We start from the raw sequence: 26,165 nt of genomic DNA, 5'->3' as shown, positions 1-26,165 counted from the left end.
TCAGCAAATTAATCGTTAAGCTTTAGTTATTTTGAAGAAGAACCATCGACCTGAACCGTTAACTTTCTCTCCGCAGATGCTGCCTGCCCTGCTAAGCATTTTCACTATTTTCCGTTGGTATTCAGGCAAACCATTTGAGCATTTATAATACACGTTATGCTTTGGCCAACATAGTGTCTATCACTTTTAACACCCTTGTATTTTCTAAATTGCATGAATTAAATTGAATTAAACACGAGTGCCCCTGACGCCCAGTCAAAATCTCATCCTTTCAAAATTGTGACAATCCGCGTCTCGACAAAATCCACAGCAAATTGTCACATCTTTATTTATGACTCTGACAAAAAGTGTAGGTACTGTATAAAGTTCAATTTATGCTGAGTACCGAGTGCGAATTGCAAGTAAAGCTCGGACTTCAGACAGATCCGAACTGCATGTAGTGTAGCAATTCCCATTAACGCATCATATTTTATATAATGCGGATCGATCAAAATTCACTGAGTGCAGGCGAGACTTTGAAATATAGTTGAAGCATTTACTTGGCACTTTTTTATGTTTACATATAGGGTTTCCCAAATATCCTAAAATGGTTAGTAAACAATCCGAGGCTTTGACTTGTAAAGCGTACGCGGTGATTAAAGCTGCTATGTGAAGTCTGATGTCTGAGGTTTTTGCCCCTGGAGAGATTTGCAGTCGGCAATGTTATACCACCTGTCGTGTCGCCAGTTGGCAGGCTCTGTTCACCCAGAGCACACCCAGCGTGACTGAACAGAGCAGGCGATGGGGCGGGGGCTGGGGAGGGGGTCGTGGGGAGGTAGACATGAAATGTGCTAAACCGTAACCTTTACTTTCACACGGCAACAAGCAGCACTTTAAAGTTTTATTTTTCGTCTTTAGCTGACGTCAAGCGAGGGAGAAAAAAACTTAGATCAGCCCTTTTTTTAAAATAAAAAAGCCACTTGAAAGTGCCCTGCAATAATGGAATCCAGCTGTTTGCTGGTAAACTACCTTTTAAAGTAATTTTTTACTAAAAGTCTATTCGGATAGAAAAGTTTTGCACTGCCAGTTAATGTTACGAGCAAGGCAAGGAACAGAAAACAAAGATCGTCAACTTTATGTATAAGTTTTTTTTAAATCCAGAAGTTTATAAAAGTTGACAGGTGTGCGTAAGTACTTGGCTGCGCCTTTAAAAAAAATCTTCGGGTCTGGCATAACCGTCTATCATTTTTTTTCCGCCTTACATTAGCCATTGAGTAGATAAGTGCGATCGTTGGATCAGGGCACGTTGGAGAGAGAAGGGAGTGCTTTGGATCGGAATGTGGAAGCCACTATGTGATTATCTGGTGGAAATGCTGGCACATCAGGGTCCCTGCACTCGGCATCCTTCATGGTAGAAGCGGCGGCTGGAAGTGAGTCAGTGTGAAGAAGTCCAGTGTCTTGTTTACTGTGCCCCGATAGCGTGCAAACATTCTTCCCCAAATGTCCCTGTCATTAGTATTACTGCTAATATCGGCTCTCAACTTCCGCCATCATGGATCGGAAGCCCAAATCAACAAAATCCAGCCTTCAAGTAACAAGGAACACAACGGTAAGTCTTCCTTCCTTTTTCCCGTAGCTCTTTGATGCGAGAAAGTTGAGTTAGCAATTCCTGGTGTGTTTTCTTTTTGCTCCACTCGCTTGCCAGTGTGGCGAGTGGATGATCGCTTACAGGTATGGATTTCAGTGCAGCCCCGGCACACACAAGCGATGGTACTTAAGAACTCAGGAAATCCTGGCCCTCATAGGGGTTTTGTTTGTTTGACTTTTTTTGTAGGAAATGTGAATTTCCCAGCTGCCAGAGTACAAACTTCTCCTTAAGGTACTCTTTAAAAACGTGCAGGATTGTGATATTATGCATGCGACTGACCGGAACGGCTCCTCTGTGTATGTCTCATACTTTAAAAAAAAAACTAGTCTATCTTAAGAAAGATTTTAAGTTTCCAATTGAGTGCTTCTGAAGTAGGGCTGGTATGTTTTTTTTAAACTGAGCCACGCTGCTTGTAAACGCGATGACATCTGGCACCTGCAGGCAGCCAGGGCGCTGATCAAAGAGCAGCATTAACAAAGCTGGCCTCACAGTCAGAACAAGTTGGAAGAGCCAGTGAAAGCGATCAAAAGAATAAGCAGAGCTGCAGACTGACAGATAGACACCAGTCTTTACAAAGCCATTACTATCGCATCTTGAGAATTATATACTCACACACTTTATAAGCATATCGTTTGATTAGCTTCTTATTGCACAGATGGAGCCATTCGGCCCATCGTGCCTGTGCCTTGTAGCATTCATTTCATACTTGGATACTTGATTTTTCACTGTAAAGATTCAGGCAACTTGCGTTTATTCATGGACTGTCACTAAGACATTTCGAAATTGTCTACCTAATTGTTACATTTCAAAAAGCCATGTTAAGTCACCAGTGTCCATAAATCCATAAAATCCAATAAATCCATAAATGGCTCTAATTGAATGAAAATTGTGGTAAACATTTCTACAAATACTAATGTTGACTTCAGCCCCTGAACCTACTGTCGTGTTTTAAAAATCGCAATGGAGAATCTAAAGGTGCGTCCTCCTGCTGTGCTCCGCCCTCTTGGCAAGACAAAGATCAGTACGTTAAAAGCAATGATAAACTCACTATTCCCATGCATTACTACCTAATTATATAGCTTTGGGACTTGACAGTTTTAGATTACAACCTAGACTGGCTAATAAAAAGGGAAGTAAAGCATGGCATTCCTGTGTTTTTTTTAAAACCCGTCCATCCCCCATAGTAAGAAATAGTTGGACTAATCCAGCACAGGTTTGAACCAAAATAAAGTTTGAGATTAGTTTAATGAGTACATAAATATACCCCCGTGTAACCAGATTTATGCACATGACAACATTTCTTATATTTTGTATAACAATTCGCAGCTGAGATCACAGGATTGCATCAAAAAGGATTTCATGTTTTAGAAATGACACAATTTGTTTGAAAAGAAAAACTGTGAAAGCTTTCTTTTTTGTTTAAATGCAAGGAACACTGGATATTTGCGTTCGGAGTGTTGACCATGCGAAAGAAGGGAATTTTTCTCTGTGTGGCGATAGCGCTGAGGTGTTCCTGTATTGGGTGTGGTCCAGGGGTTCGGCGCTGGTCAATGCACAACGATGGCCCAAAAATAGCCAGTTTCGGTGCAAGGAACTATTTGCTGCACCCGGGAATAGTGCTGGACCTTTGCAGGAATGAGCATCAGACTGCGTAATTTGTTAGAATAGTCGCGTACTGCAGCAAGTGCTTTTTAGCACGAAGCAGTTATTAGATTTAGACTAATATATATAATATAGATTTAGATTAGATTTAGACATCAGTTAAGTCATAAGTGATCATGTTGATGGATGTATTTTTAGATTTTTTTTGGACTAAAGTTACTGAACCACTGCCGATCATATATTTAAAATTTAAGACACAACTACAAATGTTGGAAAGCTGAAATACAAAGAGAAAATGCTGAAACGACACAGCTGTGTCAGTCCCCATCGGTAAAGAGAAAAGAGAGCAGTTAGCAGTTCGGTTATAACTCTTTGATCGACAAAGGGTTATAGCAAATAAATTTGACTTATACTGAAAATGTTAACCTATTTTTCTCTTTACAGACACAGGATGACATATTTCCAGTAAAAAGAAAAGAAAGACTTGCACTTGTTTTAAATATATATATAGAGAGAGAGAGAGAGCACCTTTCACAATCTCAGGATATCTCAAAGTGCTTTACAGCCAGTGAAATTGTTTTTTGAAGTGTAGTTACTGCTGTAATATAGAAAACATAAAGGTATTTTGTTTTCAATCATTATATATTTGATGGGCCTAATTGGCTACAATTTACTAAACAACAACTTGCATCTGTATAGCACATTAAATGTAGTACAAGCATCCCAAAGCTCTTCATAGAAGTCTTAGTATACAAAATTTGATACTGAGCCACATAAAAAAGATAGGTAATTAAAAGCTTGGACAAATAGGTGAGCTTTTAGGAACTGTCTTAAAAGAAATAGGTTTAGGAAAGCAATTCCAGAGCTTGGGCCTAGATAGCTGGAAGCACGGCTGCCAATGAAGGAAATCAGGATGCACAAGAGGTCAGAATTAGAGGAATTCAGAGTTCTTGGAGGTTACAGAGTTAGGGAGGTGCCAGTGGGTGGAGGGATTTGGACACAAGAATGAAAACCTTATGTGTTCTAGGCTTTGGTAGATTGGGAGCCCATGAGGTCAGTGAACACTGGATGTTGGCACCAAGACCACCTACTTCTACCTCTATCGCCTCTGTAATATCGCTCCACCTCAGCCCATATACTACTGAAACCCTCATCCATGCTTCTGCTATCTCCAGACTTGACTATTCCAATGCTCTCCTGACCAACCTCTCATCTCCACCCTCTAGAAAATTAAGCTCAAACTTGAGCTCATCCAAAACTCTGCTACCTGTATATAAACTCACACTGTGTATTACCATTGTGCTGGAAACCTTCATTTAGTTCGTTTTTCAAGATAGTCTTGCTCCAGCAGGATCAGTGGACATTTTCTACAGGTGCTATGAATGCCATTTCTTTGATCAATGTAATGTGAAGAAGACTTAAGTCATCACTCTGGCCAGTTTTGTCCTTGCCACAGGACTGGTGTAACATACGCTGCGCGAAGAAGTCCATCTCAGAATGTCTTTTGGGAAAATACAGTGAGTTCAGGTGCTCGTTTCTAACCTCCCTTTCTTGCAAAAATCCTCTCATTTGTCCTGGTCTCACAGACTTGCAACCATCTGTTGCAAAACCGCTTATTAAGGTGCTTTCAGTTTGGCTCCTACTCTGCTCATAGCACCAAAACCCTCATAATCAAAGACAAAAATGGCTTCCTTTGTGCCTGTGAACACAGTGCATCATTCCTCCTTGCTCTTCTTGACTACACTGAAGTGTTTAATATGGTTGACCATGCCATGCTTCTTCATCCTTTGGTTCCCTTTCATTGTCCAGCTCCATGGGGCTGAACTTTCTGGGTCTGGTCTTGTATAGCTTTGCTCCTAACTGTCAGAGCAAAGCCTATACATGTCCAGCAATGGCTTCTCTTACTGCCCTGCATCATTACCTCAGAAGACCTTGCATCTTTGGACCCCTCCTCTTCCTCAGCTACATGTTGCTTCTTGGTGACTTTAGCTACAGGTACAGATTCTGTACAGGTACAGATTCAACTATTATAGTTATGCTGATAACATGTAGCTCGGCCCTTCCACTAATTACTTCAGTCTTATGGCCACATTTGTTTTCAGACTCTGATTCTGACAGCAAGGCATGGAGAAATCAAAATTTTATCCAAGTTAACAACAGAAAGACATAGATTTTGTTCCTTTGCCACAGATCCCAAGGTATTCTGAAATCACTTGCTAAAGTTAAGCTAGATAATGCAATATATTGGCATCCTCCTCAACTCAGAACTGAGCTTCAAATCTCACATTTATCAGTCACCAAGATGGCTTACTTCCACCTCCACATTAGCCACCTTGACCAATATCAGCTCTGCTTAAACCCTTATCCACACTAGTCACATCTAGAACTTTCATTATTCTCTTTACTGGCTTCATATCCTGCACCCTCTGTTAACTCCAATTTGTTTAAATTGCAGCTGGCCATATTCTGTCCCAGATTAGATATCACTTATCCATCACTCCCTTGCTGACTTACATTGGCTCACTGTCCCCAATTTGATTCAAAATTCTTGCCTTTGTCTTTAAATTCTTCCATGGCCTCACCCCACATTATGTCTGCAATCTCATCTAACAATACAACTCTTTCCATACCTTTCAGTCTTTTGAAGGTTTATTATATACCCTACCTTCCTTTATCCCCCCTACCCCCCAGATCCCTGCATTGCTGATAGAGCCTTGAGTAACGTCATCCCTATTTTCTGAATTCCCTCCCTAAAGTTCTCTGACTTTTTGCTTCTCTATTCACCTTTGAACGTTTTCTCAAAAGTCATCTTTTTGACAAGCTTTTACTCATCTTCAGTAACTCTTGCACCATGCGTGTTCCTTGATTCATTTTATTGTTAGTTTTTAGCTCCTCTGTAAAGAGCCTTTTTATATTTTCTACATAAAAGGGGTTATATAAAAATATGTTGCTGTTATAGTAGCCAAGAATAGAATGGCTGCTTCAGTTTCATAACACACTTCTTGGCGGTACAAATGGAGGTTTAAATTTGTAAGGTAAATTGAATTTGCAATTTGTTCATCCCATTTGCAATTCTTAAGAGCTGCTGCAAAGGTAAACTTTAACTCATCCATCCTTCAAACAAAGAAGAGTTTGAACATTACAGAGGTGTATTGCAGAGTGTCTTCTTTAACTGCAGCATGACCTCAATTACCTGGTGTAAGATGAGGAAATCTTCTATCTGAATCCAATAAGTCTTTTTTAGAATACAACAATGCAGGCTTTGGTATGGAGTGCTTTTCTGCCTGTATGAACAAGTTATTTTCAGCTTCTATCATTTTTTGGGGGGAATAAAGTGACTAAATAAATGCATATGCAAAGGGAAACCATTTGTGCATAGGTGGTATTCACAGTGATGTAAGACATTTACATAGAGAGGTTAGCCTCTGGCTACATACTCTGAAGTACAGGCACACACCATATCCACGGTACAGGCTTTCTGGCAGTATTGAACACTTCACTGAGTCTGCGCTATAGTAAGACAGCACCTATGTTCCTCTAAAATCTGATGTTTTTGTTGGCTATGGCTTATAATGAGATGCTATAACAATAATATTGTGTAAACAGTTGGTGAAATTTATAACCCTTTACCTGCAGGCAGGGGAATCTGCCTTATGCCATCTGTCAACATTTTCAGCATCGTGAGGAACCTGTAGCTTGTTAACTCTTTAAATATTTCCTCCTTTAAAAGAATGGAATTAATATCACCTAAATTATTTGCTGTCATGGTCTTTTGGATGAGTTTGAGTGTTCGTTCAGTGGTTTTGTGTGACCTTAAGTTACCCTTTTTGTGCCAGTTGTTGCATGGGTAAGCCACAAATGTACTGCTTTAAAAGAAGAAAGGACTTTAGAATTAGAATTAGAACATTACAGCGCAGTACAGGCCCTTCGGCCCTCGATGTTGCGCCGACCTGTGAAACCATCTGACCTACACTATTCCATTTTCATCCATATGTCTATCCAATGACCACTTAAATGCCCTTAAAGTTGGCGAGTCTACTACTGCTGCAGGCAGGGCGTTCCACGCCCCTACTACTCTCTGAGTAAAGAAACTACCTCTAACATCTGTCCTATATCTATCACCCCTCAACTTAAAGCTATGTCCCCTCGTGTTTGCCATCACCATCGAGGAAAAAGACTCTCACTATCCACCCTATCTAACCCTCTGATTATCTTATATGTCTCTATTGAGTCACCTTGGACTTGGATTTGTATAGCATCTTTCACATCCTCAGGGCATCCCAAAGCACTTCACAGCTAACAAATTATTTTTAAAATGTAGACTATTTTGAAGGCATAGCATGAATTGGTCACCTGAATCAGAATATAGCATAAGGACAATATTTTGAACAGTTGCTCTTATTAACTGCATGCTCGGGTAACTGTACTCAAAATGCACTGTGTAGATCTACGTAGGGAAATACTATGACATTAACACAAATTTTAAGGAAGGGATAATAAAACTAAACAGTGCAAACATCTCATTGGGGAAGAAGACTCAACAAATGGCTAGATCCATACAAACAATTGAAGATGGCAGCAATATATCTGCTGTAAATGATACAAATACATTTTTGTATGTTTATTCTGAGAATGCTGCACACTCCAAGATTTATATTATTTACACGCCTAAAATATGACGTTTTGTACAATATTTTAAGGCTTATCCATGCCAAATATTTTCTGCAATTGAAAAGTCAGACAGGCAGCCTGCTTGTAAATGCCTGCCAATAGCTTTCTAACAGCTGCTGAAGGCATATGCGAGCAGTCCCAGGTGATTTTACCTTTGATTGTTCCTCCCTTCTTAATGGGAAAATTCCTGGGTTCCACTGTATGATTCTTCATGCTGGCACAATTGAAATTCAGGAACATATTACCTGTGAGAAACTGTAGCTCGGAAGCTGTGCCCTTCTGCTCAATAAGTGGTATGTTGGTGTTCCAATGTAATATGCCACACCACTTGAATATTATTATAAAATCCAATATTTTGGGGAGGCGGTGCCGTCATGGTAATGTCACTGGACTATGCTAATGCTCTGGGGACATGGGTTCAAATCCCACCACTGCTGATGGTGAAATTTGAACTTAATTAATAAATCTGGAATTAAAAGCTGGTCTAATGGTGACCATGAAACCATTGCTGATTGTTGTAAAAACCCATCTGGTTCACTAATGTCCTTTAGGAAAGGAAATCTGCCATCCTTACTTGGTCTGGCCTACATGTGACATGTGGCCCACAGCAATGTGGTTGTCTCTTAAATACCCTCTGAAATGGCTTAGCAAGCCACTCAGTTCAAGGGCAGTTAGGGATGGGCAAAAATACTGGCCTAGCCAGCGACACCTACATCCTACAAACAAATTTTTAAAAATCTCAAGTAACATTCCTAACTTGCCAAAATCTATCCTCAAGACCCTTCCAATGTCATTGTGTAGAATCATGTGGCCCTGCCTGCAATATTAATTTCTCTATAGAAGTAGCACTCCTTCACTCAATGGGGCGAATTTTCTCGGTCATGGGTTAGCAGGACCGGGCATAAATTTGTAAACTAGTGCATCGGGTCAACCATCTGACAGTGGTGGTTAGCCAATTAGGCCCATTAATAGGCCAACTGGGAGAACAGTGATGGTGCTGACGGGGTCTTGCCAATGGCAGAGGGGTCCCCCCACTGAGGTCAGCAGGCTGAGGGGTCCATCGGGTTTCTTCTCACTCACCACAGCACAGGCCCTCTGGGATGTGACGGCCACAATGATGGCCAGACAGTTGTGGTAATGCGTGTATTTTAATTTTCCCAATGCTGCAGAGAGTGCCTCCATTTTGAGGCACTCTCACAGTCTTCTGCCTGCCTCAGCTGCACCCACCTCTCCCAGTGCATCTCTTGGCCGTACATCACTGCAGACCCTTGTATGCAGCCTCCCACTTCCTGGTCCATCCGCCGTCCTTAATTGGATGGGCTCCTGGAGGTGGGTTCTTAATGGCTGCCTCTGGGAAGATTGTAATTTACATCCCGCCATGGGCACTTCCGGGTTCTCAAATTGAAACTAAGGCTGATGTTGGGATTGTAACTCAACCTGGAAAAGTCAGCCCAATATATCCCCCAAAGAATTGGTTAAAATCAAGTACTATGAGAAAAATTATGGTCATGAATCTGTTTCCAACTGTTCAATGGGACTGCAATGAAGACACACCAAGGTTTTATGCTTTTTTAATCTTTGAGTTTCCATTTAGGGGGAACCCTTGGTCCACAATTCACACATGTGGTATACATTGATTACAGGCAGTCTTGGACTTAGCGTTCTTGATCATATTTGCAACTAAAACTTTCATCAATGTGCCAAATGCCTACTGGGAAGTAATTAATGTAACCAGTTACAAATGTTTATGAAATGTACAAAACAGGAACTATTTTAGGTTTAAGAATCCCACCCGATTCTGTGGTGACATTATTATCAAGGTCATCAGATATGGGCATGGAGAAGGGTCGGAGTCTAGGTGTTTGGCATTTCATTTATGAAATTCTATTTCAAGGATGTTTGTGCAACTATAGTTAATGGATAGCCCCAAAAATCTCAACCTCATTGTTTAGAACTTGGAAGTTGTGAATCTGGGACACAGCTGAAACCTGTTCTGAATCCAATGCACAGCTGAAGATTTCAGTAATTATGATGCTAGGGTTTTAAGAGCAGAGTGAATGTGCCGATTGTATAACAAGAAAGGCAGATGGGGCATGATATACCCTCCCATCCCTCGGTGTATCATTTAAATTGTGTTAAAGTTAGGAAAAAGAAGGTCAAATGCTTTGTGAAGATCTAAATTAAAACAAGCTGGTCTGGGGCCACTTACTGAGAGCCCTTGTGACTGCTAAGCTAATGATGTCATAATCCCCTCATGTATTACGAATGAAAGGAAAATTCCACTCATGTCCCTTTTGGTGATTTAATGATGTCATTAAAACTTTTTATTTGAGCTTGTCACATCTGGGATGTCATAATTGCCAACACAATAATGTAAGTCAATTAGTTAAAAAAATGATCTTTTGTTGGTCTCTGTAATTTGAACTTTTTTGTGTGGTGAAACTTGACTTGAAGACATTAGAGTACTCTCTATAATGACCATTTAATGACAGTCCTAGCAATCAACAGACAATTCAGCTTTGAGTGTGCATTAAGATTCCATGAGCTGTATTTTATTAGCACACAAAACGCATATAAGTGCTGCAGAATAACTATGTTTATTTCTATGTCCTTTCAGTCAGTTTTTGTATTGGAATAAAGGCAAAATACAGTCTGTGTCAGGTGGAGAAACCTCTTCTGTATGCATTCAAGGAAAAAAGATGCTAATCTCTATGCTTCTTTTGAATCAGCCACTAAGCTGAGTGAGAATCTCCACTTCCACCTGATGTATAATGTTGGCTGGCCAGCATAGTGTTGAGCCTGAAAATTTCCTCCCATATGCAAGGAATTATTTAGAGGGAAGGAGATACATTCTGAAATTGATTGCAGAAAATATTTTGCTTTAAAATCCTTTTTGTAGAATACTTACTTTTGACACTTTTTAAATATCATTAAAATATCACAACTATTTTCAGGCTCATTTGCACAACTACTGCTTCCTTACACCTCACTATGAAAATGAAGAGATTTTTCATCCACTTGTGGTTGGCAAACAGAAGAAGCTGAACTCATTCCAAATGGCTGGGAGATAGCATGCTGTCATGCAGATGTCTGGAGGAGTGTTTGTTTATGTTTGTCCTTGAGTGTTCTAGCATGAAAGGTGAGATGTATCAGAAACTTGAGTTACTATTGAAATGTTGACTGACTTTGTTATGCTACCAAAACAGCAACAACAACCAAAGCAGGAGGAAAAAGAAGTCACTTGATTGGCTGCTGTTCCTGTTGTAGCACTTCCCTTCTGCGCATTCTAGGAAGACTAGAAAATGGGAAACTGTTTTGTAGCTAGAACTGTGTCAAACATCACAGTACTATGGGCAGTCACTGCACATAAATTTCTTAGAAGAAAGTTAATAGAAATTTTGGAAGGAGAAAAGTGACACTGAAAATTTTGCATTCATCATTTTCAAATACCTAAATTGGATGCATTTTTCCACCTGTGGTGGCATTAAACAGTATGTGAGTGTCAGTTTGGCTTAGCTGTTCGCACTTTTTCCTCTTAGTTAGAAAGTAATGGGTTAAAATCTCAGTCCAGAAGCACATAATCTACTCTGACAATACTGAAGGGATGCTATATTGTTGGAAGTACAACCGTTTGGATGAAACTGAGGTCCTGGCTGCCTATTCAGGTGGAAATAAGCAATTTGATGGCAGTGTTTAAAGATCAATTTTCCTGGTTTCCTGGCCAACATTCCTCCTTAAATCAATACCACCAAAACAGTTTTTGTGATCATTTATCCCATTTCCTGCTTGTGAAACCGTGTTGTGTGGAAATTGGATGCCATGCTTGTCGACAAAATAACAGTGAATACACTTCAAAAGTAATTTATTGACTGTGAAGAACTTGGTATGCCCTGAAACTCTGAAAGGTTCCATATGAATGCAAGTTCTTCCTTATATCACTGTATTGGATCACGTGGACCACTGCCAGCCTCCAAATGGTTCCTCATTCAAAAATGCCAGTGGTAGGCTCGAATGCTGTCATCAGGGTGCAGGAAAGAGGACATTAGCAGCACTAAGTACCAGTAAATGTAATCAGATTTCTCTCTGTTTTGTAGCTTGTTGGAGATAGATCAGATAGAAGTTATGGCCATTGAAGAATTTTGCTTCTGATGTCTCGGAAAGAGTTAGGTTCAGTGCTACTGGACTCAGACTCCAGGCTTGCATGCCTGACATTCATATTTTATTGCCTACAAGTCTATTAAAAATACATAATTCACAAGGCACTGCATTTATAACATGAGCAGAGATGCAGCATTGGCTTGGGGTGGAGCAGGACCTCAATATAGCAGCCAATGAAAATTTTCACCATCGTATGAAAATACCACTCACCTCAAGTAACTTGATTTACTATTTAATTCATGCTCTGGTGAAGACAATACGTTTTTTGTCCAAAAGCATGTTAAATCTGTAACTGTCTACACAGAGGGAGAAAAAAATGCACTCCCAATGCTCTGTCTTGGTTTGTATCAGATTCTATTTACTTGTAGGGGAGTTATTGTTCAGTAACATCAAAGTCACAAATTCCTTGCGTAGCATGCTATTATCAAATGCTTTAAGCATGTGTTGTTGGAGGATAATAATAATTAATCTGCTGAAGAGTGTTGCCAGTGGAAAAGAGTCCAAGGAGTGGAAGTTCAGAATTAAAACTGTATTAAAGCACTGGGCAACATCCTTAGTTAGTCATATTTAAGATTTTAGTCCAATAATTGAAATCTATCCTTTTAAACTCAAAGTTTTGGGCAAAAAAGTCATTTGCAATGGATTGTGTCAGACAATGGTTAGATGTGGGCCAGGATTTTACCATAAGTGGACGGGAGCTGGTGACCAACTAAAAAGTCGGTGGCAAACCCGCTTCCGCCTCACCTGGGGATCCAACCCATATTTTACGGGTCGCCGGGCTTCAATTGGTGTAAGGCGGGACTTCCACCTGCTTGAGGTGGGAAGGCCTGCCTAATGGAGCTGCCAGCCAATCAGCAGGGCCGGCAGCTCATAGTCCCAGCAGCGCCACCGGGAGCAGTGGCCACTGCTGGGACTGCAGCCCAGCATGAAGAAAAGATGTCAAGGAGCCTGGAGCAAAGGTAAGTTTTGGTTGCCTCGCCGGGGATAATCGGTCAGGCCCCGGTGAGGCAAGGATGGTTGGTTGGTGGGAAGGGGGGTGTGCTGGGTGTTGGGGATGGTTGGGGTAGTGGGGGCGGCCTTTTATCGGGGACAGGGTGTCCGATCATGAGGGCCTCCCTGGGACATTTGAGAGCCGCCTGTGTTTGCCAGGCAGCTTCTCTTGGGTCTAGGACGTTGGCTTGTCATACGTAAAATCCACGTGGAGGCGGATGAAGGCTCTTAAGTGGCCGTTAAGTGGCTACTTAAGGGCCTTGATTGGCTTGGGGCAGGCAGGCTGGTTTTCGCTGCCACCCTGCATAAAGTGGGGGAGGAGGCGGGAGCGGGTTGGGAAGGGCTCCCGGACCGTCCCGCTCCATTTTACGCCAGCCACCCACCCCCCACCACCCCCCACCACTATCCCGCTCTTTGGGGTGGTGTACAATTCAGTCTGTGGAGACACTAAAAAGATACAACATAGAATGGAGAAATATTCATACACAGGTACGATGGACAGAATGGCCTCCTTCTGTGCTGTAAGTGTTCATAGTATGGTACAGGGAATGACAAATATCACTTGGCTGTGTGGAGCTTTGTAAATTTGAATTTTTTTTCAGTCTGAAAAATCAAATTTTATTGACCAGAAAACAAGCAGTCTTTGATAAGGAAAGTAATGGCTTTGAACATATTTGCCTGAATAGCAAAGTATTTAGACAAGCCTTTGTTTTGCACACCTGTTGAAATCAATCTGGCAGGCACCATAAAAGCAGATTTGAAGGGATTTCTTTACAGAGTCAGTGAAAGAGCATTTTCTAAAGGTTGAAGAGTTACTGTACAAGCTGCTTGGTACTGTGCTATGGGCCTGCACTGAAGCTGCCTAGGGCGCTTTTTCAAACATTGTACCTGAAACAGTGCCTTTGTTCTCTCTCAAAGAGGGCATTAGAGGCCAATGAACCGTTTCAGCAGTTTCAAAGCATTAATCAAACATGACACGCAAAATGCTATCACTACAGCAGCCCACCCACTACAAGACTGTGGCTGATGGGTTATCAAAAAGCAAAATAGCTGGAGCTTAATATTAATGGATTTTTGGGCAATTGAAGCATTCCTCAAATAAAGTTGCAATTTTAAGCATGGAACAAGTTTGATAGAAGAATGGGGTTGAGTTTTTGAGAGACCTTTAAAGCATTTCTGTCAGAAACTCAGTCTGAGGTTTAGCATAAAACTAGTACCGTCATCTATACATTTTTCAAGGAAAAGTTGATTTTTTTTCCCCAGCAGCAACATGATCATTCCATAGTCTTGCTTTAGGGCGCCTGAGACAATCTTTTCATTGTTAGACCTGACACTTATCTCTTTGTTAAAACACAGGATTTTTCAATTAAATCAGATGTTTCTTGAAAGACCAAGAGGAAAAAACAGGTAGTTCTATGTGAAAATGATCTTTAACTGCGCAGGGTGTATGCAGATAACAACAACTGTGTCAACAACAACTTGTATTTATACAGCATCTTTAACATGATAAAATGTCCCAAGGCACTTCACAGGAGCATTATCAAGCAAAATTTGACACCAATTCACATGAGATAATAGGACAGATGACCAAATGCTTGGTCAAAAAGGTAGGTTTTAAGGAGCATTCTATAGGAGGAAAGGGAGATAGATGCAGAGGTTAGGGAGGGAATTCCAGAGCTTAGGAGCTTGGGCATTGAACCACAGCTGCCAATGGTGGAGTGATTAAAATCGGGGAAGCTCAAGAGGCCAGAATTAGTGGAAAGCAGATATCTTGGAGGAGAATAAGAGATCGGAAGGGATGAGACCATGGGGCAGGAATTATTTTAAAACAAGGATGAGAATTTTAAAATTGAGGTGTTGTTTAACCAGGAGTCAGTACAGGTCAATGAAAACAGAGGTGATGGGTGAACTGAACTTGCTGCGAGTTAGAACATGGACAGCAGAGTTTTGGATGACACCAAGTTTATAGAAGGTAGATTATGGGAAGCTGGCCAGGAGTGCATTGGCATAGTCAAGTTTAGAGGTAATAAAAGCATGGATGAGGATTTCAGCAGCAGATGAGCTGAGGCGGCGCAGAATCAAGCATTGTGACAGAGGTGGAAATAGTTGGAAATAATGATAGCCATCAAAAAGAAAAATAAATTTACAATGCAGTGTCTGTTTTCTAGCACATTCAATTGATATAACGTGTTCTCATGTAACTTGTTCAGTTAACAGCTCTGTTACATTAACTTGTGGACAAGTTGCCGGCAGTTCAGGTTATTGTGCCAGTAAGGACACAAAAAAAGGTCTGAATGACAGTCGATCAGAATTTAGTGGAATGGAAGGAATAAAGGTTTCTTGATCCAAGCCTTTCTCACAGCAGAAAATTAACAAGAACAGCAGCTAATGGAATTGTTGGTTTGTTTTATTTACTACCCTGACAGTATTTGAAACTGAATATGAGAAACAGTACTAAGAACAAGTACAGGACTATGATTAATTCACATGTTCTGGAAGACTAAACTTGCAACTTTTGGCATCACACCCAATTCTGTTGGTAATCCTCAGTACTAATCGTACAGTACAGCTTGTAATCCACGTGGACAGAAGAAAATGTTGCAGTTCATGTAACTACATGTCACCTTGTGTTTTAAGCACATAGCTCTGCAAAGCAACATTGCTTTGTTAATTGTGTGGAAGCATGGGTGAGCAATACTAAAAAGGAACTACTGGCTGTAAAAATTGCCTTCCTTTTGTTTTGTTTAGTTATGCCTTAGTGACCCTTTCAGTATTTTTAGTGAGGCTTGACAAGATTTCCTGTAGTACAGTCTGTTCAGTTAAGATGCACTCACATAATATGAGATCTAGCCACATCATCCAGCACTCATCCACCTTCCATCCCAGTATCTGATTTGCTTTCTGTCAATTATGATTTACAAAAAAACACTTCTTACTTTCATTAACTAAACATCGTCACATTTGCCACAGTGTCTATGATTACTTCCACAATTGGCATGACTCAGGATTGGTTCTTGCATGATGGGAGTTTAATTTTCTCCCCCTTTACCCTACAGAAGGCTTTTGGCACTGCAGATTGACTATTACAACATACTCCTGGCAGACTCCCATCTTCTACTGCCCATATCCTAACTCACATCAAGTCCTGTTCACCCACTATATTGGTTTCCAGTTGAGCAACACCTTGCTTTTAAAACTCTCATCCTTGTTTCCACTCCATCCATGGCCTTGCCCCTTCCTAGCTCTGTAACCTCCATGAGCCCTACAAACATCCAAGATATCTGCACTCTTCCATGTCTGGCCTCTTGTGCATCCCATTTTTAATTGCTTCAGTATTGGTGACTATGCCTTTATCTGCTTAGGTCCTAAGCTCTGGAATTCTCTCCCAAAACCTCTTTGCTTCTCTTCCTCTCTGTCTTCCTTTAAGATGCTCCTTAAAACTTACTTCTTTGACCAAACTTTTTATCATCTGTTTATGGAGCTCAGTGTCAAATTGTGTTAATAACCCTCCCGTAAAGTGCCTTGGGACCTTTTACTATGTTAAAAGCACTATTTCAATTCAAGGTGTTGTTGTTGCCCACTTTCTCTGGCTAAAACAACAATTTGAAAACTTGGGTCCGTGTTCCACACAATTTCTCTGTGCAGCCACTTACCTAGAGAGAATAAAATAAAGAACTTGCACTTATAGGTGCACGAGAGCAAATAGTTTTGGCTTTATGATTTACTCTTCTTCCTTGTGGTGGAAGCAACTGGCCTGTGGTTACATCAAGTTTAAGTCAACACAGAAACAGACCATTCCGTCCAAATGGTCTATTCTGATGTTTATGCTCCGTACAAGACTCCTCCCACCCTACTTCATCTATCAGTGTAGTGTTTGATTGACCTGGGTTTGGTTGTATTAGTCTGTCCACTGATCTATGCTCACTGTGTTTGATTGCTTAAGCCTATGGGTGGAGCTTAACAGTTTGAAACGGAAACTAAAAGAAGAATAAAAGCAAAATACTGCAGATGCTGGAAATCTGAAATAAAAACAAGAAATGCTGGAACCACTCAGCAGGTCTGGCAGCATCTGTGGAAAGAGAAGCAGAGTTAATGTTTCGGGTCAGTGACCCTTCTTCGGAAGAATGTTCTACTAAACAAGGACTGTTCTGAGAAGACATTGTACTGAGATCTTGTAAGTGCTGTGATATTTTAAAATGCAGTAAATAAACCAGTTGGTAATTTAATACAAGTGTGATGTCTGCATTGATCTGAGATATATCAGATATACAAATATCCAGCAAACTGGCGTAAACATAACAATCAGCATATCCTTCTGTTCCTTTCTCCCACATGTGCTTATCAAGCTTTCCCTTAAATACATCAACGGTATTTGCCTCAATTAGTCATTATGATAGCCAGTTCCCCATTCTAACCACTCTCTGGATGAAGAAGCTTTTCCTGAATTCCCTAATGGATTTATTACTGACTTAATTATATTTATGGCTCATAGTCTAGTCTCGCCTGCAAGTGGAAACATCTTCTCTACATCTGACCTATCAAGCTCTTTCATAATTGTAAACACCTCTGCCAGGTCACCCCGCAGCCTTACCTCTTCCAGAAAAAAGCATTTCAGCCTTTCCTAATAAGTTTAACCTCTCAGTTCTAAGAACATAGGGACAGGAGTAGGCCATTTAGCCTCTCGATCTTGTTTCGCCATTCAATAAGTTTGTGGCTGATATGTGACATAACTCCATACACCCACCTTTGCCCCATCTCCCTTAATATCTTTGGTTAACAAAAATTTGTCAATCTCAATTCTAAAATTCACCATTGATCTAGCAATAATTGCCATTTGCCAAAGAGTTCCAAACTTCGACCACCCTGTGAAAGGTCTGGTATCATCCTTGTGAATCCTTTTTGGACCTTTTCCAATGTCTCTATTTACTTATTATAGATATGAGAAGAGAGCCGTGCACAGCACTCAAATCTGGTCTAAACAAGGATTGATACAAATTTAACATAACTTCTCTGCTTTTCACCTCTATTCCTCTAAAAATGAATCCCAGAGCTTGGTTTGCTTTACTTATGACTTTGTTAACCTGCCTCACCACTTGTGTACCTGCACCCCTAGATCCCTACTCCTGTTCAGACTCTTATTATCGGAGCAATATGTGGCCTCCTTATTATTCCTACCAAAATACAACACCTCACACTTAGCTACATTGAAATTCATTTCCCAATTGCACATGCATTCTGCAAACTTATTAATGTCTTCCTGTATTTTGTCGCATTCTTCCTTTGTATTAACCAGACATCACAATTAATGTCATTCAAAAATTTTGAAATTGAAATTGAGATTGGAAATTCACCGTAAAGTTAAGGTATGGCAAGGCAGCTCCGCTGAGTGGAATGTACATCTTGCGGTACGTGGGAAGTCATGGATGCACCGTGTGTCCTAGACGAACATATCTGCAGGAAGTGTCACCGGTTGCAGAAGCTTGAGCTCCGGGTTGCGGAAGTCGAGTGGCAGCTGGAGTCACTGTTGTGCATCCGCGAAGCGTAAGTTTACATGGATAGCACGTTTAGGGAGGTAGTCACACCGCAGTTTAGAAGTATGCAGGCAGATAGGGAATGGGTGACCGCCAAGCAGTCTAAGAGAACCAGGCAGGTAGTGCAGGAGTCCCCCGAGACTAATCAGTTTGGATACTGGTAAGGGTGATGTATCCTCAGTGGAATGCAGTCAGAGTCAAGTTTGTGGCACCACTGGTGGCTCAGCAGCACAGGAGGGGAGGAAGACGAGTGGAAGGCAGTAGTGATAGGGGATTCATTAGTTAGGAGAATGGACAGGCGTTTCTGTGGCACTAAATGTGACTCCAGGATGGTGTGTTGCCTCCCTGGTGCCAGGGTCAAGGATATCATGGAGTGGCTACAGGACATTCTTCTGGGGAGGGTGAACAGCCAGAGGTTGTGGTCCACATTGATACTAATGACATAGGTAAGAAGGAGGATGAGAGGAGGATGAGGTGCTGAAAGCAGATTTTAGGGAGCTAGGAAGGAGATTAAAAAGCAGGACCTCAAAAGCAGTAATCTCAGGATTACTCCCAGTCCCATGTGCAAGTGAGCATTGGAATAGGAGAATTGAGCAATTGAACACATGGCTGGAAAACTGGTGTAGGAGGGAGGGCATCATATTTCTGAGACATTGGGATCAGTTCCGGGCCAGGTGGGATCTGTACAAGATGGACGGTTTGCATCTTAGCAGGACTGAGAAGATAGGAAAGGGAAAAAAGGGGTAGGGGTGGCAGTATTGATTAAGGATAGCATTGCAGTGCTGGAGAAAAAGGATGTCCCAGAGGGAGAGAAGACAGAATCAATTTGGCTAGAGCTAAGGAACAAAAAAGGTGCGGTTACATTGCTCGGTGTTGTCCATAGGCCACCAGCCAGTGGGAAAGACGTGGAGGAACAAATTTGCAAGGAAGTTACAGAAAGGTGCAAAAATGATACGGTAGTTATAGTGGGGGACTTTAATTATCCAAACATAGACTGGGATAATAGTAGTGTAAAGGGCAGTGAGGGGCAAGAGTTCCTAGAGTGTATTCAGGGAAATTTTCTACAACAGTATGTTGCTAGTCCAACGAGAAAGGAGGCAATGCTAGACTTGGTTCTTCTGAATGAGGTGGGCCAAGTGGATCAAGTATCAGTAGGAGAGCATTAACAGGATAGTGATCATTGTATCATAAGGTTTAGACTGACTGTGGAAAAGGACAAAGAGCAATCCAGGGTAAGAATAATTAACTTGGGGAAGGGTAACTTCACTGGGGTAAGAATGGAGCTGGGGCGAATTAATTGAAGTCAAAAGCTGGCAGGAAAACTGATAGATGAACAATGGGCTACCTTCAAAGACAAGATAGTTTGGGCACAGTCAAGGTATGTTCCTTTCAAGGGGAAAAGTAAGGCAAACAAATCCAGAGCTCCCTGGATGACAAAAGAGATAAAGAAGAAAAAGTGTGCTTCTGACGGATGCCAGCTAGAAAATACGATTGAGAACCAGGTTGAATATAGAAGGCCCAGAGGGGAAATGAAAAAGCAAATAAGAGAAGCAAAGAGAGAGCATGAAAAGACAACTGGCAACTAGCATTAAAGGAAATCCCAAAGTTTTCTGTCAGCATATAAATAGTAAAAGGGTGGTAAAAGGAGGAGTGGGGCCAATAGGGACCAGAAAGGGGATTTACGCATGGAGACAGAGGGCATAGCTGAGGTATTAAATGAATACTTTGTATCTGTCTTCACCAAGGAAGAAGCTGCAACCCAGGCAACGTTGAAGGAGCAGGTAAGTCAGACACTAGAGGAGTTTAAAATTTATAAAGAAGACGTATTAGATAGGCTGTCTGTACTTAAAGTGGATAAAACACCAGGACCAGATGAGATACATCCAAGGATACTGAGGGTGGAAATCGCAGAGGCAACTGGCCGTAATTTTACAGTCTTCCTTAGACTCAGGTGTGGTGCCAGAGGACTGAAGAATTACAAACGTTACACCCTTGTTCAAAAAAGGGTGTAAAGATAAGCGCAACAACTACAGGCCAATCAGTTTAACTTCGGTGGTGGGAAAACTTCTAGAAAGAATAATTAGAGACAAAATCAAAAGTCTCATGGACAAATGTGTGTTAATTAAGGAAAGCCAGCATGGATTTCTTAAGAGAAAATCATGTTTAACTAACTTGCTGGAATTTTTTGAGGAGGTAACAGAGAGGGTTGATGCAGGCACTGCTGTTGATGTGGTGAACAGGGACTTTCAAAAGGTGTTTGATACAATGCCACACAACAGACTTGTGAGCAAACTTGTAGCTCATGGAATAAAAGGGATGGTTGAAACATGGATACAAAATTGGCTGAGGGACAGGAAACAAAAAGTAGTGGTTAATGGATGTTTTTTGGGCTGGAGGAAGGTTTGTAGTGGAGTACCCCAGGGATCAGTATTGGGACCCTTGCTTTTCCTGATATATAGTAATGACCTAGACCTTGGTGTACAGGGCACAGTTTCAAAATTTGCAGATGATACGAAACTTGGAAGCATTGTGAACTGTGAGGAGGATAGTGTAGAACTTCAAAAGGACATAGACAAGTTGGTGGAATGGGCATACAGGTGGCAGATGAATTTCAATGCAGAGAAATGTGAAGTGATTCATTTTGGTAGGAAGAACATGGAGAGACAATATCGAATAAAGAGTACAAATCTAAAGGGGATGCAGGAGCAGAGGGACCTGGGTGTATATGTGCACAAGTCATTGAAGGTGGCAGGACAGGTTGAGAGAGCGGGTAATAAAGCATGCAGTATCCTGGGCTTTATTAACAGGGGCATAGAGTACAAGAGCAAGGAATTTATGTTGAACTTGTATAAGACATTAGTTTGGCCTCAGCTGGAGTATTGCGTCCAATTCTGGACGCCGCACTTGAGGAAAGACGTGAGGGCATTGGAGACAGTACAGAAAATATTCATGAGAATGGTTCCAGGGATGAGGAATTTCAGTTATGAAGATAGATTGGAGAGATTAGGACTGTGTTCCTTGTTGAAGAGAAGGCTGAGAGGTGATTTGATAGAGGTATTCAAAATCATGAGAGATCTGGACAGAATAGATAGAGAGAAACTGTTCCCACTTGTGAAAGGATTGAGAACTGAGAGGGCACAGATTTAAAGTATTTGGGAAGAGGAGCAAAAGTGACATGAGGAAAAACTTTTTCACGGAGCGAGTGATTAAGGTCTGAAATGCACTCCGTGACAACATGGTGGAGGTAGGTTCAATTGAAGCATTCAAAAGGGAATTAGCCAGTTATATGAAATGGAAGATTGTGCAGGGTTATGGGAAGAAGGCAAGGGAATGAAACTGAGGGAGTTGCTCTTTCAGGGAACCGGTGCAGACATGATGGGCCGAATGGCCTCCTTCTGCGCTGTAACAATTCTGTGATTTTGTTTGGGTAGTGGCAGGTGTGAGCTTCCACATGGCAACAGTTGGAACCTCAATATATTGTGCCACCAGGAAAATCAGCTACAAAGCCTCATGGACTGTCCAATGCCTGTAACTTGTTCTCCTTGACTATAAGCTTCAAGAAAACTGTGGTCATGGTACAATGTGTTGCATCTCAAGCTCTGACCATATTAAATAACACCCCATGGGATGGTGTAATCCCATGGTAACCATGGGATTACACCAAGCTAACCCTGAGGACCAAGCTGGTGGTTTATAAGGCTTGTGTTCTCAGCACCATGCTGTATCACTATGAAACATGGGTGACTTACAGCTACCAGGAAAAGAAGCTCAATAATTTTCACTTTCCCTCTGTGGCACATTATGGGCATATCCTGGCAGGACAAAATCACAAATGCAGCAGTCCTCTCAAAGGCATAGCTCCCAAATGTGTTGGCACTGATCAAACAGAGGCAGCTCCAGTAGATCGGACATGTCCACAGGATGGCAAACGGTCGCATACCCAAGGATCTTCTGCATGGTGAGGTAGCTGGAGCCAGACAACCAGTGGGGCACCCGAAGCTCCACTTCAAAGATGTTTGCAAGTGTGACATGAAGGCACTAAATTTTTTTAAAAATTCATTCATGGGATGTGGGCGTCGCTGGCCAGGCCAGCATTTATTGCCCATCCCTAATTGCCCTTGAGAAGGTGGTGGTGAGCTGCCTTCTTGAACTGCTGCAGTCCATGTGGGGTAGGTACACCCACAGTGCTGTTAGGAAGGGAGTTCCAGGATTTTGACCCCGCGACAGTGAAGGAACAGCGATATAGTTCCAAGTCAGGATGGTGTGTGACTTGGAGGGGAACTTGCAGGTAATGGTGTTCCCATGCATTTGCTGCCCTTGTCCTTCTAATTGGTAGAGGTCGCGGGTTTGGAAGGTGCTGTTGAAGGAGCTTTGGTGCATTGCTGCAGTGCATCTTGTAGATGGTACCACCTGCCACTGTGCGTCGGTGGTGGAGGGAGTGAATGTTTGAAGATGGGGTGCCAATCAAGCGGGCTGCTTTGTCCTGGATGGTGTCGAGCTTCTTGAGTGTTGTTGGAGCTGCACCCATCCAGGCAAGTGAAGGGTATTCCATCACACTCCTGACTTGTGCCTTGTAGATGGTGGACAGGCTTTAGGGAGTCAGGAGGTGAGTTACTCGCCACAGGATTCCTAGGCTCTGACCTGCTCTTGTAACCACGGTATTTATATGGCTACTCCAGTTCAGTTTCTGGTCAATGGTAGCCCCTAGGATTTTGATAGTGGGGGATTCAGTGATAGTAATGCCATTGAATGTCAAGGGGAGATGGTTAGATTCTCTCTTGTTGGAGATGGTCATTGCCTGACACTTGTGTGGCGCAAATGTTACTTGCCACATCAGCCCAAGCCTGGATATTGTCCAGGTCTTGCTGCATTTGTACACAGGCTGCTTCAATATCTGAGGAGTCACGAATGGTGCTGAACATTGTGCAATCATCAGCGAACATCCCCAGTTCTGACCTTATGATTGAAGGAAGGTCATTGATGAAGCAGCTGAAGATGGTTGGGCCTAGGACACTACCCTGAGGAACTCCTGCAGTGATGTCCTGGAGCTCAGATGATTGATCTCCAACACCCACAACCATTTTTCCTTACGCTAGGTATGACTCCAGCCAGTAGAGGGTTTTCCCCCTGATTCCCATTGACCTTAGTTTTGCTAGGGCTCCTTGATGCCATACTCGGTCAAATGCTGCCTTGATGTCAAGGGCAGTCACTCTCACCTCACCTCTTGAGTTCAGCCTTTTTGTCCATGTTTGAACCAAGGCTGTAATGAGGTTAGGAGCTCAATGGCCCTGGCGGAACCCAAACTGAACGTCACTGAGCAGGTTATTGCTCAGCAAGTGCCGCTTGATGGCACTGTTGATGACACCTTCTATCAATTTACTGATGATTGCGAGTAGGCTGATGGGGCGGTAATTGGCCGGGTTGGACTTGTCCTACTTTTTGTGTACAGGACATACGTGGGCAATTTTCCACATTGCAGGGTAGATGCCAGTGTTGTAGTTGTACTGGAACAGCTTGGCTAGGGGCGTGGCAAGTTCTGGAGCACAGGTCCTCAGTCATCTTGCCGGAATATTGTCAGGGCCCATAGCCTTTGCAGTATCCAGTGCCTTCAGTCGTTTCTTGATATCACGCAGAGTGAATCGAATTGGCTGAAGTCTGGCATCTGTGATGCTGGGGACTTCAGGAGGAGGCTGAGATGGCTCATCAACTCGGCACTTCTGGCTGAAGATTGTTGCAAATGCTTTAGCCTTATCTTTTGCACTGATGTGCTGGGCTCCCCCATCATTGAGGATGGGGATATTTGTAGAGCCTCCTCCTCCAGTTAGTTGTTTAATTGTCCACCACCATTCATGGCTGGATGTGGCAGGACTGCAAAGCTTAGATCTGATCCGTTGGTTATGGGATCGCTTAGCTCTGTCTCGCATGCTGCTTACGCAGTTTGGCATGCAGATAGTCCTGTGTTGTAGCTTCACCAGGTTGACTCCTCATTTTGAGGTATGCCTAATGCTGCTCGTGGCATGCCCTCCGGCACTCTTCATTGAACCAGGGTTGGTCTCCTGGCTTGATGGTAATGGTAGAGTGGGGGACATGCCGGGCCATGAGGTTACAGATTGTGGTTGAGTACAATTCTGCTGCTGCTGATGGCCCACAGCACCTCATGGATGCCCAGTTTTGCATTGCTAGATCTGATCGAAATCTATCCCATTTAGCACGGTGGTAGTGCCACACAACACGATGGAGGATATGCTCAATGTGAAGGCGGGACTTCGTCTCCACAAGGACTGTGCGGTGGTCACTCCTACCAATAATGTCATGGACATATGCATCTGCGGCAGGCAGATTGGTGAGGATGAGGTCAAGTATGTTTTCCACTCTTGTTGGTTCCCTCACCACCTGCCGCATACCCAATCTAGCAGATATATCCTTTAGGACTCGGCCATCTCGGTCATGAGGGTTCTACCAAGCCACTCTTGATGATGGACATTGAAGTCCCCCACCCAGAGTATATTCTGTGCCCTCGCCATCCTCAGTGCTACTCAACATGGAGGAGTACTGACTCATCAGCTGAGGGAGGGCAGTAGGTGACAATCAGCAGGAGGTTTCTTTGTCAATGTTTGATCTGATGCCATGAGACTTCATGGGGTCCAAAGTCGATGTTGAGAGCTCCCAGGGCAACTCCCTCCTGTATACCACTGTGCCGCCACCTCTTGTGGGTCTGTCCTGCCGTGGGATAGGACATACCCAGGGATAGTGATTGCAGTGTCTGGGACATTGTCTGTAAGGTATGATTCCATGAGTATGACTATGTCAGGCTGTTGCTTGAGTAGTCTGTGGGACAGCTCTCCCAACTTTGGCACAAGCCCCCAGATGTTAGTTCAGAGGACTTTGCAGGGTCGACAGGGCTGGGTTTGCCGTTGTCATTTCCAGTGCCTAGGTCGATGCCAGGTGGTTCGTCCGGTTTCATTCCTTTATATTGACTTTGTAGTGGTTAGATCCAACTGAGTGGCTTGCCAGGCCATTTCAGAGAGCATGTAAGAGTCAACCACATTGCTGTGGCTCTGGAGTCACATGTAGGCCAGACCAGGTAAGGACAGCAAATTTCCTTCCCTAAAGGACATTAGTGAACCAGACGGGTTTTTACAACAATCAACAATCATCATTTGACTTGCTTTTTAATTCCAGATTTATTAATTGAATTCAAATTCCAGCTTCTGCTGTGGTGGGATTTGAACCCATGTCCCCAGAGCAATACCTTGGTTACTAGTCTAGTGACAATACCACTGCGCCACCGCCTCCCCTGAAATGTTGATTATCGCACCTGGAAGTTACTAGCTGGTGAAAGAAGAAAATGGCATCACAACCTGTGGACTGGTGTGCACGACCACGAAGACCAGTTGCTACATCAGCTTGGCAACAGGCGCAAACATCAAATACAACAACTCACTGCGTCATTTAGCAGCTTCACCTGCAGCACTATTGGCACAACCTGCCACTTAAGGATTGGCCTTCACAACCATCAGCAAAGGTGCCCCATCATGTGTGCTGCATGTCCATCATCTTTCGTAGATGGAAGGATGCCAACCGTA

The 26,165-nt window shown here is 42.5% G+C and overlaps 1 protein-coding gene across 1 annotated transcript in view; it reads left to right on the top strand.

Moving 5' to 3' along the window:
- Nucleotides 1–1,177: 1,177 nt before the first annotated feature.
- pdgfc (platelet derived growth factor c) overlaps nucleotides 1,178–26,165 on the top strand; it is a 491,598-nt gene continuing 466,610 nt past the window's right edge. Inside the window, exon 1 of the mRNA XM_068042045.1 lies at nucleotides 1,178–1,588. Within this exon, the coding sequence (XP_067898146.1) occupies nucleotides 1,480–1,588 (109 nt within the window). The 5' untranslated portion in view covers nucleotides 1,178–1,479. The remainder of the gene's footprint in view (nucleotides 1,589–26,165) is intronic.

Source organism: Heterodontus francisci, chromosome 1 (genome assembly GCF_036365525.1).
Source record: "Heterodontus francisci isolate sHetFra1 chromosome 1, sHetFra1.hap1, whole genome shotgun sequence".
NCBI classification, from domain to species: domain Eukaryota; kingdom Metazoa; phylum Chordata; class Chondrichthyes; order Heterodontiformes; family Heterodontidae; genus Heterodontus; species Heterodontus francisci.
The sequence above is the reverse complement of the archived record's forward strand: the minus strand, read 5'-3'. Positions and strand labels throughout refer to the sequence as shown.